We start from the raw sequence: 16,596 nt of genomic DNA, 5'->3' as shown, positions 1-16,596 counted from the left end.
ATTAAGACTCCACCTAAGATCTGTCCTAACAGAGACTCTAAGGGTGGGGCGCAGAACTCTGTTTGAATAAAGCTGAGATGATTCTACTGCTCCCTGAAGTTTGACGACCACTGTCCTAGATTTATTATATGGATAGGATTTGAAACTTCACAGGTTTTCTACCTGATGGGGAGAGTGAGGGATTGAGGGAGTAGCTGAACAGACGAAAGCTCTTCAGTCTCCATTTTTCTAGCTGTTTTCCCTGAAGGAAATACTCAGGATTACAAAGAAAGGTAAGCTTTTCTCTGAAGATCATTTCCTTAATCATGGTTTTCTTTAAATACCTAAACTTGATTTTAATATTTATGGAAGCTTTAAAAATATATATACCATGCAATGGTATAAAAGGGTAAGTGAGAAAGCCAGGGCAAAAAATAAATAAAATTGGGAAAAACAAGGATAGGTATGAATTTGGCACATAGATAAAATTATACTCATGAGACAAATTATTCTCCTACTTTGCTTTCTCTTGGTTTCTGTAAAAATATTTAATCTCTATTCTCTGCTACTGATTTCCCTTTGTGCTGGTTTGATTTAGAATATGTCTAAAAATATTATTAGGTAAAATAGATACAAAGAAAATGATTATGAATGGTAGGAAGGTATTTCAAGTTGGGCAGTTATAGAAAGGCCTCTCTGAGGAAGTGATGTTTGAGCTGAGAACTATAGGGAGGAAAGAAGGAGCTGGAATGGCAGAATCTTGAGAGAAAAGCATGGCCAGCTGAGGAAGCGGAAAGAGCACAGATAAATCTATCGTAGTTGGAATGGACAATGGTTGGAGGAAAGCTATAGGTGAGATTAAATGAGGGCAGGAGGCCAGACCATCTAGGACTGTTAGCCATTTGGATTTTATCCTAAATGCCATGGAAAGTTGTTAGAAATGATTAGAAACCTGATTTCGGTTTTAAAATAATATTCTGGTTGTTAAGCTGAGGAGTTGGAGGCAGGAGTGGGACAGGGTTGAATATGAACTAGTTGAGATGATGAAATGGTGGTGGCTCAAACTTAATGATGAAATTTTAAAGTGAGTTGGGGGAAGGGAAGGCTTCTGAATATTGAAATCTGAAGAGTGTTACAGATATGTTAAGGTGGGATGCTTATTAGACATTTAACTGCAAATGAGTTGGGAGTTCTGGGTCTGGGTAGAAGCTTAAATTGGAGAGTGGTACTTAAACTTTTGAAAGTAAATGTGATTACCTAGGGAGACATTGGAACTAGAATAAGGTAAGGGACCAGAACTGACCCTGGGAGCACACCCAAACTTAGAGGTTCAAGAGGATTCCAAGACAAAAAAGAATTCCGGGAAACAGACGAGTAACGTAGGAGGGATGTCATTTACATGATCTTGATTGCAAAGAGAAGAAACCATTCCAAGAGGAGGGTCCTGGCCAACTATGTTGACTGCTGAGAGCTCAAGTAAGATAAAGCCAGGAGTGACCAGTGACTTTCTAAACTTCTTCATTTTTTGTAACTGATCAGTTTTTTTTTTTTTCAGTCTAGGACATGTTCAGGGAGGCAAGACAAGAGAAGCCACAAGGGTTTGAAGGACCCAGCAAGAAAAAATTGAAGTAAATTCAAATCCAAATGATACATAGAAAGTATTTGCAATTTGTATAATAAGGGGATAATCTTTTCAATGTATATCTTAAAATTAAGAAAAAAGACCAAAAACCTGGTAGGAAAAAACAGCTGAAAGGCTTAAACATGGTTCATAGAAAAAGAAATGAAAATGGCTCTTAAGCATATGAAAATAACAGCTTTATTAATAATAAAATAAGTGCAAGCTAAAAATAAGGATACAATTTCTCACCGACCAAGTGAAGTTTGACACCTTCTCATGTTGTTTGAAATGCAAAATTACATGATCTTTGTGGTTGGGAATCTGGCAAAATGTACCAAAATTACAGGTGCATTTATATTAATAGTTACTGTATTCATAATTAGAACTTTTAAGAAATATTAAAAATAAATATAACATTTTTATGAAGAACCTTTTCTGAATAATTCTCGAGACAAGTGGCATGGTTTTACAATTTTGCAAATCTCTTTAATTTCTGGTTTGTATCTACTCCAGCATTCCATCTATTGCAGTGGTTTTTTTTAATAAATATTTTTTATTTTATTTATTTATTTTAAAATTTATTTATTTTATTATTTTATTTTTGGCTGTGTTGTGTCTTTGTTGCTGTGCACGGGCTTTTCTCTAGTGGAGGTGAGCAGGGGCTACTCTTCGTTGCGGTGCATGCGCTTCTCATTGCAGTGGCTTCTCTTGTTGCAAAGCACAGGCTCTAGGCATGCAGGCTTCAGTAGTTGCAGCACGCGGGCTCAGTAGTTGTGGCACACGAGCTTAGTTGCTCCACAGCATGTGGGATCTTCCTGGACCAGGGCTCAAACCCATGTCCCCTGCATTGGCAGGCGGATTCTTAACCACTGCGCCACCAGGGAAGCCCTATTGCAATGTTATTTTAGTTGAAGTATATGAAGAAAATCTGTCCTCACTCTAATACATAGTTGGAAAAGGGGAGATCATTCTAATACCTTTTTCAGATAATTGTTTTTTTCTTGTTTTTGAAATCATATTAATGAACATTTTGTCCTCTGTAACATTAAAATCCATTGATCTGTCTTATACTTTGAGTTCACTTTACCCTTGCATAATCTTGTAACATCATGCATTGGTCTTTTGGAAAACAATTGGTTCACCGAATTTGCAGATTTTCCAAATGTTGACACATTTCATTATGCAATAGCAAAAAAAAGCTAGTTGTTAATATTCCTACCAATTTCATCAGAAAAGACTAAGTATTGGGAAACTGTCAAGTTTGGAATAGTAGATACAAGTTTTCCAAAACTCTCATTTTTGCTTAAAAGCTCCAGTTTTATCATTGGGAACTAATACACTCACTTGGTTTCCTTGAAATGACAGGGTCGTTCTGTCAGTGTTTGAGAAAATGTCTTTTCCAAATCACTACATCTGAATGACCACAGTTTGTCTCATTTGTTCTTTCTACTAAAAATGACCTATGAAAAAATGCCGCTAGTATGGCTTGCAACTCAAACAATCATAGAAAATGCTTTTTTGCGAGACAACCGTTGTTTTTCCATGTGCAGCATAAATGCTTTACACATATTTTCCATCTTGTCACCCAGAATGCTAAATCCTGTACTCAGGGTTGAGATTTAATACTTCACTATCGCATCAAGAAATAAGAATGTTTTTAAGTAAAACGGGCTTTTTTTTCTTTCTTTCTTTTTCTTTTAAACTGGCAGCATGCAAATAGGTAGAGATTTAAAAAATACAGTAAATGACTATGGTACTGTTTGGTGCTACTTCCTTGATTAATGGTAAGACCAGCAGTTTTATCTACTATCAGTGCAAATGTCAACACAGTGAAAAGGCAAGTCAAGTCTGCTGCTTTAATATGTACCCTAAAAAAATGTCATCACGTATATAAGAGTAACAACTTCAGACTTTTTTTTTTAAGTTTTGCATATCTTAAAAATTAAAAGAGAGTGAAGAGATTGATTGGTTGATGGTCAAGTTTGGGTGGAATTGAGAGCGTGAGAGGCAGAAGAAGCTAATAAATCCAGAAATGGAAGTTTGGAAGTTCTGTGCTCTGGCAGGTCAATTCCTTTCAAGAGCTATTGTCAAAAGAACTGGCTAATGAGATGGAATGGGCAGGTGTAAATTAGAGAATTTTGATAAATTAATACTTGGTGTTATGGTGTCACCCAACAATGGCTAGAGATGGGATTAAACAAGGAAGCTAAGGCAATTCTTTATTGGGAAAGAGTTTCCCAAATTCAGTAGGTAATACATTTTAAGAATGTAATTAAAATGTTTCTAGTGAAAAGGTAGAATTGTTGCTCAAAGGTAATCAGAATTATCTGGAATTGTCTGGATGTAGGAGATAATAGATCCCCTGTTCTGTTTTCTTAAAATCTGTATGTACATATGTATATCTGTGCATATGTACATATGTATATACATGTATATATGAAAATATATATGTATATGTACGTATAAATGTGTGCAATTTCCCTTTACTATTTTTGAAAAGGTTTTATTTATTTGGGGGAGTCGTTTTTATTTATTTTTTTGAAATTTATTTATTTATTTTATTTATTTATTTTTGGCTACGTTGGGTCTTCCTTGCCACGTGCGTGCTTTCTCTAGTTGCGGCGAGCGGGGGCTACTCTTCCTTGCAGTACGTGGGCTTCTCATTGCGTTGGCTTCTCTTGTTGAGGAGCACGGGCTCTAGGCACGCGGGCTTCCGTAGTTGTGGCTCGCGGGCTCTAGAGCGCAGGCTCAGTAGTTGTGGCGCATTGGCTTCGTTGTTCCGCGGCATGTGGGAACTTCCCAGACCAGGGATTGAACCCTTGTGCCCTGCATTCGCAGGTGGATTCTTAACCACTGTGCCACCAGGGAAGCCCTATTTATTTTTTTTTTATTTTTATTTTTTTTTTTTAACGAACACCTTTTAATGGCCAAGTCTTTAGTGAGACATGCCTTGGGCTTCGGGCGCAAAACTTGCGTTACCTCACTCAGGCGCATGCGCACTTAGGGAGTCCGACAGGGAGTGCTTCTCATGTATGCGCACCTTGAAATCTGAAAGTTAGCCCTTCCTTAAACTTGGTAACCCGGCGCCTCACCTTTCTATGGTTTAAGGAGGCATACAAGCACTGGGTGAGTGATTCCTTTAATTTGCGACCTGAGTGCCTGAGGCTAGGCTCTGCTTCTGCCTCCCCTTAGTCCCGGAAGCACCTGAGTTCCTCTCATGTTCTTTGCAGCAGTGTGCCTTCTTTGAGCACCATTTTTTTCTTTTCTTTTTCCTTTTTTCTTTTTTTTTAGGCCATGCCGCATGGCAGGTGGGATCTTAGTTCCCTGATCCGCGCCCCCTGCAGTGTAAGAACGGAGTCTTAACCACTGGACCACCAGGGAAGTCCCTCTTTTTTTTTTTTTTTTTTAATGACTTGCAGGGAGGTGGCTTGCTGTGTTGTCACTTGTAAATAATTTTCAACCAATTGCTTGAAATTCTTAGGAAACTTGATCGTTCGTGTAACTCCTTCTGTCTCCTTTCCCAAGCACGTGGCTGCCAAAGATCTGCTGGATTTGAGGAGTCCAGGATGCACTGACCTGCTGACGCTTGACTGCGGACTGAGGTTAACAAGTGTGTCTGCACCAGAACACTGCCACTCTTTTCCTTTTCAGAGTACGGGGAGGTGTATTCTTCAACTAGGGCCACCTGCCGGCATGTCCAAAAGGCTCTGCTCCCAGTTAGAGCAAGAAATCCCGGAAGATGCCCGCTGTGAGATACATCTGGAGCCACCACAGCTGTTCTGCCACGATGACCAAATCACGCTTTGTGACAAGTACTTCACGTCCCAGGAGCAGAAGAATCGCGTGGTATATGGAGTACAAGAGGCTGCTGAGAATTATAGAGTAAGCTTCGTGCAGATCCCAGCCCACTCTGTCATTCTGGCTGCCTCCTCTTATTTATTACCTTATTTATTTGGGGGACAGATATTCTGACCCTCCAAGACCATTCCCTTAGTTGATGTTTATCAAAGAATACTAGATAAGTACCATATTTAGACCTTCAACTTCAAGGCTAGGAAAACATTGTAGTCAGGGCTATTGGCCTTTCAGTTGTCTAAGGTTAGGAATCTATCTGTTGTAAAGCAATTACTTTACCTGGAATTCTGTGATATATTTCTCTGCAGAAGTTATTCCAGGAGATATTGAACACATTGAAGGAGAAACTTGAAGTAGCTAAAAGCATATTGGCTGATGAGCAAGAAAGAATGGTGATGATGCAGGTCAGTGCTTATCTTGATTCTTAGGGGGAAATTACCCATAATGTTGGATAGCAAATAACATAAACACAAAAGACAAATGACAAAGCAGGAAAAACTACTTGAAATCCATAGGTAGGAAAAGTGTTAATTTCTTCACGTGTAAAAAGCTCTTAAAAGTCAGTAAGCAGGGGACTTCCCTGGTGGTACAGTGGTTAACACTCCAGGCTCCCACTGCAGGGGGCATGGGTTCTATCCCTGATTGGGGAACTAAGATCCCACATGCCGTGCAGCCAAAAAAAAAGTCAATAAGCAAAAGACTAGAAACTCCACAGAAAAATGATCAAAGACATGAGAGTTCACAGAAAAGAAAATGCAGATATCTTTTGAACATACTGAATTGGTCCATAAGCTCATAGTAAGAGAAATACAAATTAACTATATTAAACTTGCTAGTGAGATGGCATTTGCATCCCTTATTGGCAAAGATTGATAGCACAGTTTATAACAATGCCATAGGAGAATGAGCATCTTATGTACTTTTGGTGGCCATGTAAATCCTGAAGCCATTTAAAGGGCAATTTAAGAATTACTATTCTGGGATGTGGGGGTATAAATTAGGAGTTTGGGATTAACATATACAGTACTATATATAAAATAGATATATATATTTAGATCTATAAATATATTTTATATATAGGGAAAAGAATCTGAGAAATATATATGTGTAACTGAGTCACTTTGCTGTACACCTGAAACTAACATAACATTGTGTCGACTATACTTCAATAAAAAATAAATAAATAAATAAAGAATTACTATTCAAATTGAGGAATCAGGGTCCATTATGCACGTTTCACTTCTAATTTCAGACCCTCCCTTCATATGTAACTGTTCTGCCAGTTTTACTAGATTCTCACCCAGTTGAGGATGGTAGGCATTTTTTTCAGCTCCAAGCACCATATATTAACAAATATTGGGGTCCTACTGTTTGCCAGGAGCTATGCTAGGTGCTGGGGATTCAGTAGTGAAAAGAAAAAAACAAAACAAAACAAACAATCCTGGCCTTGTGCAATTGACATTCTAGTGGAGGTAAACAAGTAAAATGTGTAGTATGTTACATTGTAAGTGCTGTACATTTTAGTAAAAAAGCAGGAAAGAGTGATGGGATGTACTTTTAAACAAAGTGATCAGGACCTTGTCATTCCAAAATTGGTTTTGAGATGACTCGAGGAGGTGAGGAAGTGAGCTGTGCAGTCGTGGGAAGAATATTCTAGGCAGAGGGAAGGGCAAGTACAAAGATCTCAAGACTGGTGTGTCCTTGGTTGGAGTTATGAAGGAAGTGGAGGCTAATAGGTGATGAGATCAGAAGACCACATCTTACACGGAAGTTGATTTTCTTTTTTTTTTTTTCTCTTTTTTAAAATTTATTATTTTTTAATGAAAAAAGGAAGCCAGTGGAAACTTTTGAACAGAGCAGTAATGTGATCTAACTTCCATTTTCGTAGGAATAGTCTAGCTGCTAATGAGAATAAGACTGTAGGAGGGTGAGAGCACAGGTGGGGGGACGTGAAGGGGACTGTTTGCAATAGTCAGGGACAGGTAATGGTGAACTGCGGGGGAGGGGTGGTAGAAGTGGTGAGAATAGTCAGGTTCTTGATAAATCTTGACTCTATAGAGTCTCATGAGGTTAAATATGGTCATTAAGCTGACTACTCCCAATGGATGTCTTTAGCTCAGACTTCCCAGTGGTGGGTTTTCATGTCCGACTTCCTGCCTAGCATCTCTCCTTGGATGGCTAACCGACTAATCAAAATCGACATATCCCACACTGAGCTGCTGATACACTCCCCACTTCTGGAGTCTATCCCTTCCATACTTTTCCTTTCTATGTTTTGGCAATTCTATTCTTTGTCTAAAAACCTTAGAGTCACCCTCTGATTCCTCTTTTCTCACACCCCCTATCCAAAGCATCAGCAAAAGCCATTGGTGCTGCCTTCCAGTTTTCCTGGTCTCCTTTTTGGTCACTGAGGTTGTATAGATTCCTCAGTTTTCTAAGTCAATTAACATTCCTTCATCTGCATTTCATGTTCTAAGATTGTGTTGATGTCTTGGCTGATGTTGACTCTGAAATTCTCTCTGTCCTTTGTATTATATATCTGTTACTTCTTCCCCTGTACTTTTATATTTCCTTGTCTTTATATTAAAATTATAGATGGAAAGTAACCATAGGTATTTATCTGTGGTGTTTAACCTGAATTCTGTCATCTGTGGTGAAGGAAGAAGAGCAGAATTTTAAAGCGATGATTGAGTCTGAATATAGGATAAGGTTCTGGTTGCTGATTGAAGAAAACAAAGTGAACTTCCAGAGCCCGCAAGGGTGCGGATTCAACCTGAACTTGAGAGAAGCCAGTCAGAACCAACTGATGGAGTTTGCCACAAAGCTAAAGGAGAAGTTCCAGGAAATACTACAGGTGAGATGTGAAACATGGCATCCTAACAACATTTGGGAAATGAGAGAAAGAAGAGCTGAACAGTATGTCAATTCCAGAATAAGACATCCACTGACAACCATGGATCTATTAAAAGAAGGAATATAGTCATCCAGCAATTCTATTTCTGATAATTTATCTCGCAAATATACTTACATGCATATAAAAAGACACGTGGGTAAGGAAGTGCGGTAAAATTATTTCAGTATAGAGCCGTGGCTTTGAGGTAGTCTTTGAAGCCAGATTGATGAGATTCGTATCTGGGTTCTGCAATTTACTAGCCTCTAGGTGACCTTAAACATGTTGCTTAACCTCTGACTTGGTTTCCTTAGCTGTAAAATGAGGATAATGGCCCTTAGTTCATAATATTGTTGTGGGGCTTGAGTGTGATAATCTACATAAAGCTCTTTAAATAGTGTTTGTATGTGTGTACATTATTGTGTAATGTAAGTATTAGGTGTTATTATTACTATATTTGTTGATAGGAAGAGAGTAGATACAACCTGTATCCATCAATGTTGGACTCATGAACTACATTGTACAGGACATACAATGGAATGCTCTTCAGCATTTAGAAAAGATAACATGGCTCTATATGTATAGATAAGGAATGCTCTCCAAGAGCATATTATTTATTAAGAAAAAAGCAAGCTGTCAGATCAGCAGTGGAGTATAATATGATATCACTTGAGTTAAGAAAAAAATAACATGGAACATTCGTGTATTTAACTAGGTGGAGCTTCTTTGCAAGGATAGAAGGGAAACTGGTATCCTTTCTGGTTTGATTATTTTATTCTCATCAGTGAATTTAATTTTTAATTGAATTATAATAAGTCATAGTTTGAATTTAATGAAGGAAATAGGAAACTTCCTGAACAAAACTGCACAGCAAAAAAAAGTGGTCTGTTTTAGGTCCAGGTTGTGAACTGATTAAGTAGACTATGTGGATACTGTCCACATCAACATAAATATATTGTGTCAAAGAATCAAGTTTCTGTTGAGGTGTCTTGATTGACACAGAGGAATATCCTGGCCTTATCTAATTATGTCTGTTTCCGGGGTGGCAGGCAGTAAAGCAGGTTTTTAAAGAGATGGTTGAATTAGCGAATAGGAGAAATTGTCAGTTGTTGAATAGTAATAAGGATGCTTCTGCAGAGACTGAACTGTTTGGGGAGAGAGAACATGAGTAAACTGAGGGAGAGTGAAGTCAGGCTCTCTGAACAGATCTGCAGCCTCCAGAAGATCACCACAGAGCTGGAGAAGAAGTGTGGGCAATCCGCCTCAGCGTTGCTCCAGGTAAGATTCTGGGAATAACCTTCACTACAGTATTTGAGAAATGAGAAGTGGACAGTACTCATTAGGGGCCAGTTCTAGAACACAGTGCCCAGTGATCTTCAGTCATACATGAAGGCTACCAAAAGCATTATGACTCATTATAAAATCATAGTATGTATAGAGCTGCTTCACTGATCAGTAGTAAATATGAATTGAGATGTCCTTTAATAAGGTAAATAATTGGTTAGTCAAATTATGATGTATCCATACAATAGAATATTCTGCAACCATAAAAAAATGAGTAAAGCAGTTCTAAGCGCACTAAAAGATTATCTTCAAGATATCAAGTGTAAAAAACATGCAGAAACCTTTTTGTTATTTAGAGAATATGTATAGACGTATATGCTCATTAACATTCAGACAACATCTGGCAAAATAAACACAAACATTGTAATCAGCAGTAACCTTGGGAAACAAGGGTGAGACTTACTTGTATAGTATTGTTTGTTTTTTAAACTGTTTTGATTCTTTGTAGTTTTTATTTTTTATTTTTGGCCACGCTGCGCAGCTTGTGGGATCTTAGTTCCCCAACCAGGGATTGAACCCCGGCCCTTGGCAGTGAGAGTGCAGAGTCCTAACCACTGGACCGCCAGGGAATTCCTAGTATTGTGTATTTTAAATTTTGTTCAGTAACATGCATTACTCTTTTCAGTAAGTAAATTTTTATCTTTTAAAGACTGTTTATATCCTTCTGCTAGGCCCACATTTGCAATGTGAGTACTCTGAGAAGCCCCTGCACGTAAACCCTTAGGTTCTGTTCTAGAGCCATGCCTAGTTCCGGACAGTGCAGATAGGTGTGACCCAGTTATGTTCAGTTCCTGACCCGGTTCCAGCCACCATCCCCAGCTTAGCAGGCTCAATTCTTTTCTTGTTTGTTTGTTTGTTTGTTTTTAATAACTAATGAGTTTATTATTGTTTTAAATGAATGACTAAAGAGCAATTTCTAAATCTCTTCAACTTTAAATTCCAAGAAGATAAACAGCAAGACCGAGCCCCATTGCAGAAACGCCCCGGGGGCCTCAATCAATCACAAGGCCCTGGAGTCCGGGAACCTCTGTTTCAGGGGCTGAAGAACAGGGCAGCCGGCACACCCCAGGGTCTAGGTGCCCCACCATGCCCGTGGCTCCCACCCTCTGAAGGATGTCCCCTCCCCACCCCTGCCACCTGCCAGGCCCCCCAGCCCCTCCCCACAGGGGGCTTCCTACTGGGCCCGCCACCCCCAGGTCCTGAACCCGCTGCCTCTCAGGAGTCCCCGAGGGCGCCCTGCCCCTCCACCGGCCGCCCCTGGGTTCCCACCCGCCCAGGAACACCCACGCCCCAACACCCACAGGGGACAGAAGCACTTGCGGCCACATGAAGGCCCATTCCCACACCCAGCGCAGGTCAGTGGCCCCGCCCCGTGTGCCCCCAGGTCCCCCCCTTCCTGCATCTGCCCAAGGCCTGAGTGGGTCACCACAGGGCTGGCTGGGGCCCAGGGTGTCCCAGATGTACCCCCGCCCTGCCACCCAGGGCTCAGCAGGCCCCTCTTCGGGGAACAAAGCCCACCCTTCCCACCGGTGGACCCTCCCAGGGCAGGGACCCCCGGAGCCTGCCCCCCCCCCCGACGAGGCTACGCCTGTCTCCGTGGCTGCAGGAAGCCCGGGCGGAGGACGCGGGGCAGCAGGCTCAATTCCTGCCAGCCCCAGGATAGAAAGCAAATGGGCAGAATTTGAATGTGGAGCATTGTGAATTTGAGGTATAGAAGATTATTTCCCTTGGGAATATAACAGTGATTTCAAGCATTTTTCTGACTTTTCCTATTCAGTGTCGAAATTTGGTATCTGAGAATTAGCACCATGAGGCTGAAGAAATTACATGGAAATCGAGTTTCATTATTATAAGAGAAAATACTTTTCATGAGCACAATTCACAAAAGGCTTGGCTCAAATACCCGCTAGTAATTTTGTCTCTTTTCACCCCATAGAATGCAAGATATTCTTTGGAAAGGTAAGTTATTCATTTTGGAAACACTTAGGTCAGATTCACAATCTGATTTGTGAGCACACAGGGGTTAGAGATGTTGGGGTGCGGATAGCAAGGCCATGTAATGAGATCCATCCTCTAGATGGAGGGGCCTGGGGTCTGCACAGGTAACTGAGATTGTCCTTTCTTTAACAGGAGTGAGTCACTACTGCTTCAGTGTCTAGAGCCCGCCCGAATCACAGACCTGAGTTTATGCCAAATAACAGGAATGAGCAAAATGCTAGAAGTGCTGCAAAGTGAGTTGACACACATCCATGATCACAGGACACTTTATATTTGTATTTGAGGATAAAATGAACATCCTACCATAAGTGAAACTCCAGATAGCTTAACGATTTAAAACGACTCTATTTGCAAATATTTCTCCTGTGGTTTATATTTTCATTTGCCTAATAGTGTCTTTTGAAGAGCAGAAGTTTTAGATTTTGAAGTTACCTTTTTCTTTTTTAAATGGTGTGTGCTTTTTGTGTCCTAAGAAATCTTTTTTTACCCCAACAAAGATTTCCTTCTAGAATTTTTACAGTTTTAGTTTTTGCATTTAGGTCCATTGTTCATTTAAAGTTGTGTGTGTTTGTTTTTTGGCTGCACTGTGTGGCATGCGGAATCTTAGTTCCCTGACCAGGGATCGAACCAGTGGAAGCGCAGGGTCTTAACCACTGGACTGCCAGTGGGACCCCCTAAAGTTAATATTTATGTACGATCCGAGATATGGTACAACTCCCCTCCTCTTTTAGTACATGTATGTATCCAATTGTTCCAACATCATTTGTTGAAAATCCGTGGGCACATACGAGCAGATCTATGTCAAGTCTAATAGGTCCATTGATCATTGTATCTATCCTTTTGCTAATACCACGTTGCCTTGATTGATTACAAAAAGTCTTAAAATTGGGCACTGTGAGTTCTCCAGATGTTTCTTCAAAAATAATTTTGGCTACTCTAAATCCTTCTCCACATAAATTTTAAAATGAGCTTGTTGGCATCTACAAAAAACCTGCTGGGGTTTTGATTGGTATTACACTGAATCTATAGAACAAATTAGGGATATGGTGGTATATCTCCATTTATTTAGGTCGTCTTTGATTTCTCTCAACAGTGTTTTGTAGTTTTCAGCTAATATTGTACATATTTAATTAGACAGATACCTAAGTATTTTTTAGTTCTATTTATGGAATTAAATATCAACTTCTAATTGAAATTTTATTTATTTCTAGTTTATTGATGGTATACAGAAATATTCATTTGTGTATATTGATTGACATTGTATCTTACAACTGTGCTAAACTGATTTATTAGATCTAGTGACTTTTATAGATTTTCAGGGGATTCTCTACAAAGATATTCAAGTAATCTATAAATATAGACAATTTTTTTCTTCCTTTCTATAAGCCTTTTCTGTATTCTTCTTACCTATTGCACTTACTAGGGCCTTCAATATGATGGTGAATAGGAATGGTGAGAATCATCTACCTTCTTCCTGATCTTAGGAAGAAAGAAAGCATTGTTTTTCACCTTTAAGTTTAATGTTAGCTGTAGGTTTTTCATAGTTGCCTTTTGTCAAGTTGAGGAAGTTCCCCGTCTACTCCTGATTCTCTAAAGCTTTGTATCATGAACAGATGTTGAATTTATTAGATGCTTTTTTCTATATCTACCAAAATATTTATTTTTTTCCTTCATATATTGATATGGTGAATTATATTTGCTTCATATGTTGAACCACCCTTGCATTCCCAAGATAAACTCTTGGTAATAATGTTTTAGCCATTTTACATATTGCCAGATTCAATGTAGTAATGGTTTTTAAAGAATTTTTGCATTTATGCTAATGAGACATATTTTTCTGTAGCTTTCTTGTAATCATCCATTGGCACTTTATTTAATACATTTTATTTCTATTTCTAGATAATCTATTTAGTTCTTTGTCAAATCCACTTAGTCTTGCTTTCTTTAGATTCCTATATTCTGTAGACACTTTTAAGTTTTTCTTGTTTTTTTTAAACATAGTAAGCAAAAATTATTGTAGAGTTTGTGCCTGGCAATTCCAGTATGTAAAGTTCTTCAGATTTTTTAAAATAAATTTATTTATTTATTTATTATTTTTGGTTGCATTGGGTCTTTGTTGCTGCAAGCGGGGGCTACTCTTCGTTGTAGTGCACTGGCTTCTCATTGCAGTGGCTTCTTTTGTTGCAGAGCACAGGCTCTAGGTGTGCAGGCTTCAGTAATTGTGGTATGTGTGCTCAGTAGTTGTGGCTCACGGGCTCTAGAGCGCAGGCTCAGTCGTTGTGGCACACGGGCTTAGTTGCTCCGTGGTGTGTGGGATCTTCCCAGACTAGGGATCAAACCCGTGTCCCCTGCATTGGCAGGCGGATTCTTAACCACTGCGCCACCAGGGAAGTCCTTCAGATTTATTTCTGCTAGTGTCACTCAGCAGTACTTTTTTACTTTGAGTGTGTGGTTAATGATTTTTTTAACAGTAAGCTTTCCTTTTTTCCTTAAATATTATTTTTAGAAGTTCTTTGAGGACAGGAATGAAGGTGTACACACTTCTAGAGAAAATCTGCATTTATTTCTGCCAGTCTTCTGGAAATACTAGGAGCCTAGGACAAGTTGAAATTTAAAATTCAAGGCTTGTGGCTTTTAAGACCACTTTAATAATGATATGAATTAAGTGCAGAGATTTAAGTTCATTTGCCCATAAAACTTGCTGCTGGATTAGATGTTAAAGAAAGAAATCAAGGACTACTACAGGTTTATGGTTTGACCAACTATAAAGCAGTAAGTGTTCTACTGAAAAGTAGAAACTGGGAAGGGATAGGTTTGGAGTTCCATTTTGGATGGAGTATGTTTGAAATTTCTGCGTTTTGTTCAACTGGTATTTGTCAGCTTTTTTATGGAGTAAGTCATGAACATATAGAAGATATTTAAAACTGAGGCTAGATGAAGGCACGTAGGGGAAAAGAATACAAGTAGTGAAAAGGAAGACCCAGGACCAATCCCTGAGAAATCAGAATATTTAAAAGTTGAACAGAAAGAAATGAGAAGGAACAGTTAGCGATATGAAGACACGTACCACTTTCATTCACGTATAAGAAATCACAGTGAGTGTTCTTGATCTCAGCTTGATTTTTCTGGAGGATTCTCACAGGATTTCTGGCCTCTGATATGTTCTCTTCTGATTTACTCAGTATTAAGGGCCTGCTGGCAGCAGTTTCTAAGTATCTGTCACATCTTGGTGATATTTAAGATGAAGAAAGCAGTTCAGTCACAGGATAGAGCCATGAATCAACTGCTCTATTAGAAGACTTCATGTTTCTGGTTGTTCAGGCTTGGAGAAGATCTTTAGGGACTAGAGTTGGGTCTCAGGTGATACTGGGCTAGGACTGAGTATCAGGTCATTTTTACAGCCTGGCAGAATTCCTTTCTGTTTTGAGAGGTATTTCTAAACCTCTCCGTAGTTCATTATTCATTGTTTTGTTCTTCTTCCTCAGATAGATTTCATTTTCATCTCCTTCCATTATCTTATTGACTTTGTTCCTCTGTGATGTCCATTTCTTTTTTTTTTCTTTTTTTCTTTTTTGGCTGCGCGGCACGGCATGTGGGATCTTAGTTCCCTGCCCAGGGATCAAACCCACGTCCCCTGCATTGGAAGCACGGGAGTCATAACCACTAGGCTACCAGGGAATTCCCCCATTTCTTGAAGCAGAGCTTAGGGGTCCCTTTATCTGTACTCTCCTAGATTGCCTCTCCCATATCTGTGCCTGAGACTCGTGCCCACTCACGAGGAAGCCCCTGCATGTTAGACATCATGCATCTCTGGCACTGACAAACCCCTAGGTTACCTAACTTTCTTTCTCCCTGCAGGACCTGTAACTTTGGACCCTAAAACAGCTCATCCCTGTCTGGTCTTATCTGAGGATCTGAGAAGTGTGAGGCTCAGAAATGTGCAGCAGGAGGTACCCAGTCACCCAGAGAGATTTGACTTCAGCGCCACTGTGTTGGGTGTGGAGAGCTTCACCTCAGGGCGGCACTACTGGGAGGTGGATGTGGAAAAGGCAACACAGTGGCAGCTGGGCGTACACAGAAGCTCTGCCAGCAGAAGTGCTTCCGGAGATAAGGTCTTATTCACAGGATCCATGATGGGAACTGATTATACGTTCTGGGCCTTCCCCCCTTTAAAAAGGGTTTCCTTGAGAGAGCAGATGCACAGAGTTGGAGTTTTCTTGGACTATGAGTATGGGCAGATATCCTTCTATGACGTGACAAAGAGATCCCTCATCTACAATTTCTCTTATCTCGCCTTCCAAGGAGCTCTCAGGCCTGTATTTTCTCTTTGTATTTCAAATGGAGGCATGAATTCAGACTCTCTGAGCATCTGCCTCCCTCATGTTTCTTCTTGTAATGGTACTCTTAGCCCTCAATCTTCTTTGGTGTGAAATCTAAGACCACAAGAGGCCAGAATGTTACAAGCATGACTTTATATAAATTATTTTACAAAGTAAACCAATAAAAGATTTTTAGCACTTGAGTTGGAACCCAGGTTAACACCCCAGAGCCTTTGCATTCATGTGGCTTTCAACACCCATTTCATGGAAGAGGTTACATTTAACCTGAATCATGGATGATAATAACTGAAGGACTCCACGTTAATTAGAACAGCAAATGCCTACGCAGCATAAGATTGGGAAATTAGAGACGGAAATAGTCTGGGATCCTTAAGACTAGGTTAAGGACTCTAGAGATTTCTGAAAACAGAATTGGGTATAATCAAGACTTTAGATTTGAGGCTATCATCAGAGTGACATGTAGAATGGAGACATCCTATTCCTGACATTGTCAAGACTTCTAACATCATTCCAAATAGAGGACAACTTAATTTCCCTGGGTACCTTATCTCAGTGGGGAGGAGGTGTTG

General features: G+C 39.7%; 1 protein-coding gene across 1 annotated transcript; it reads left to right on the top strand.

Moving 5' to 3' along the window:
* Positions 1-5,293: 5,293 nt before the first annotated feature.
* On the top strand, positions 5,294-16,117 carry TRIML2 (tripartite motif family like 2). The gene is made up of 7 exons (XM_061177362.1): positions 5,294-5,482; positions 5,764-5,859; positions 8,115-8,309; positions 9,483-9,623; positions 11,626-11,648; positions 11,820-11,920; positions 15,546-16,117. Exons 1-7 carry the CDS (start codon positions 5,294-5,296, stop codon positions 16,115-16,117), a joined length of 1,317 nt encoding a protein of 438 aa, XP_061033345.1.
* The last annotated feature ends 479 nt before the right edge of the window (positions 16,118-16,596 follow it).

The sequence above is a fragment of the Eubalaena glacialis genome, chromosome 20 (assembly GCF_028564815.1).
Source record: "Eubalaena glacialis isolate mEubGla1 chromosome 20, mEubGla1.1.hap2.+ XY, whole genome shotgun sequence".
NCBI lineage: Eukaryota > Metazoa > Chordata > Mammalia > Artiodactyla > Balaenidae > Eubalaena > Eubalaena glacialis.
The sequence above is the reverse complement of the archived record's forward strand: the minus strand, read 5'-3'. Positions and strand labels throughout refer to the sequence as shown.

Bases quoted from the DNA above. Each gene is read 5' to 3' on its own strand.
- TRIML2 (XM_061177362.1), top strand. From the start codon at position 5,294: ATGTCCAAAAGGCTCTGCTCCCAGTTAGAGCAAGAAATCCCGGAAGAT. The intron at 5,860-8,114 runs GTCAGTGCTTAT...TCTGTGGTGAAG, and splicing joins AAAGAATGGTGATGATGCAG to GAAGAAGAGCAGAATTTTAA. The intron at 11,921-15,545 runs GTGAGTTGACAC...TTCTCCCTGCAG, and splicing joins AATGCTAGAAGTGCTGCAAA to GACCTGTAACTTTGGACCCT.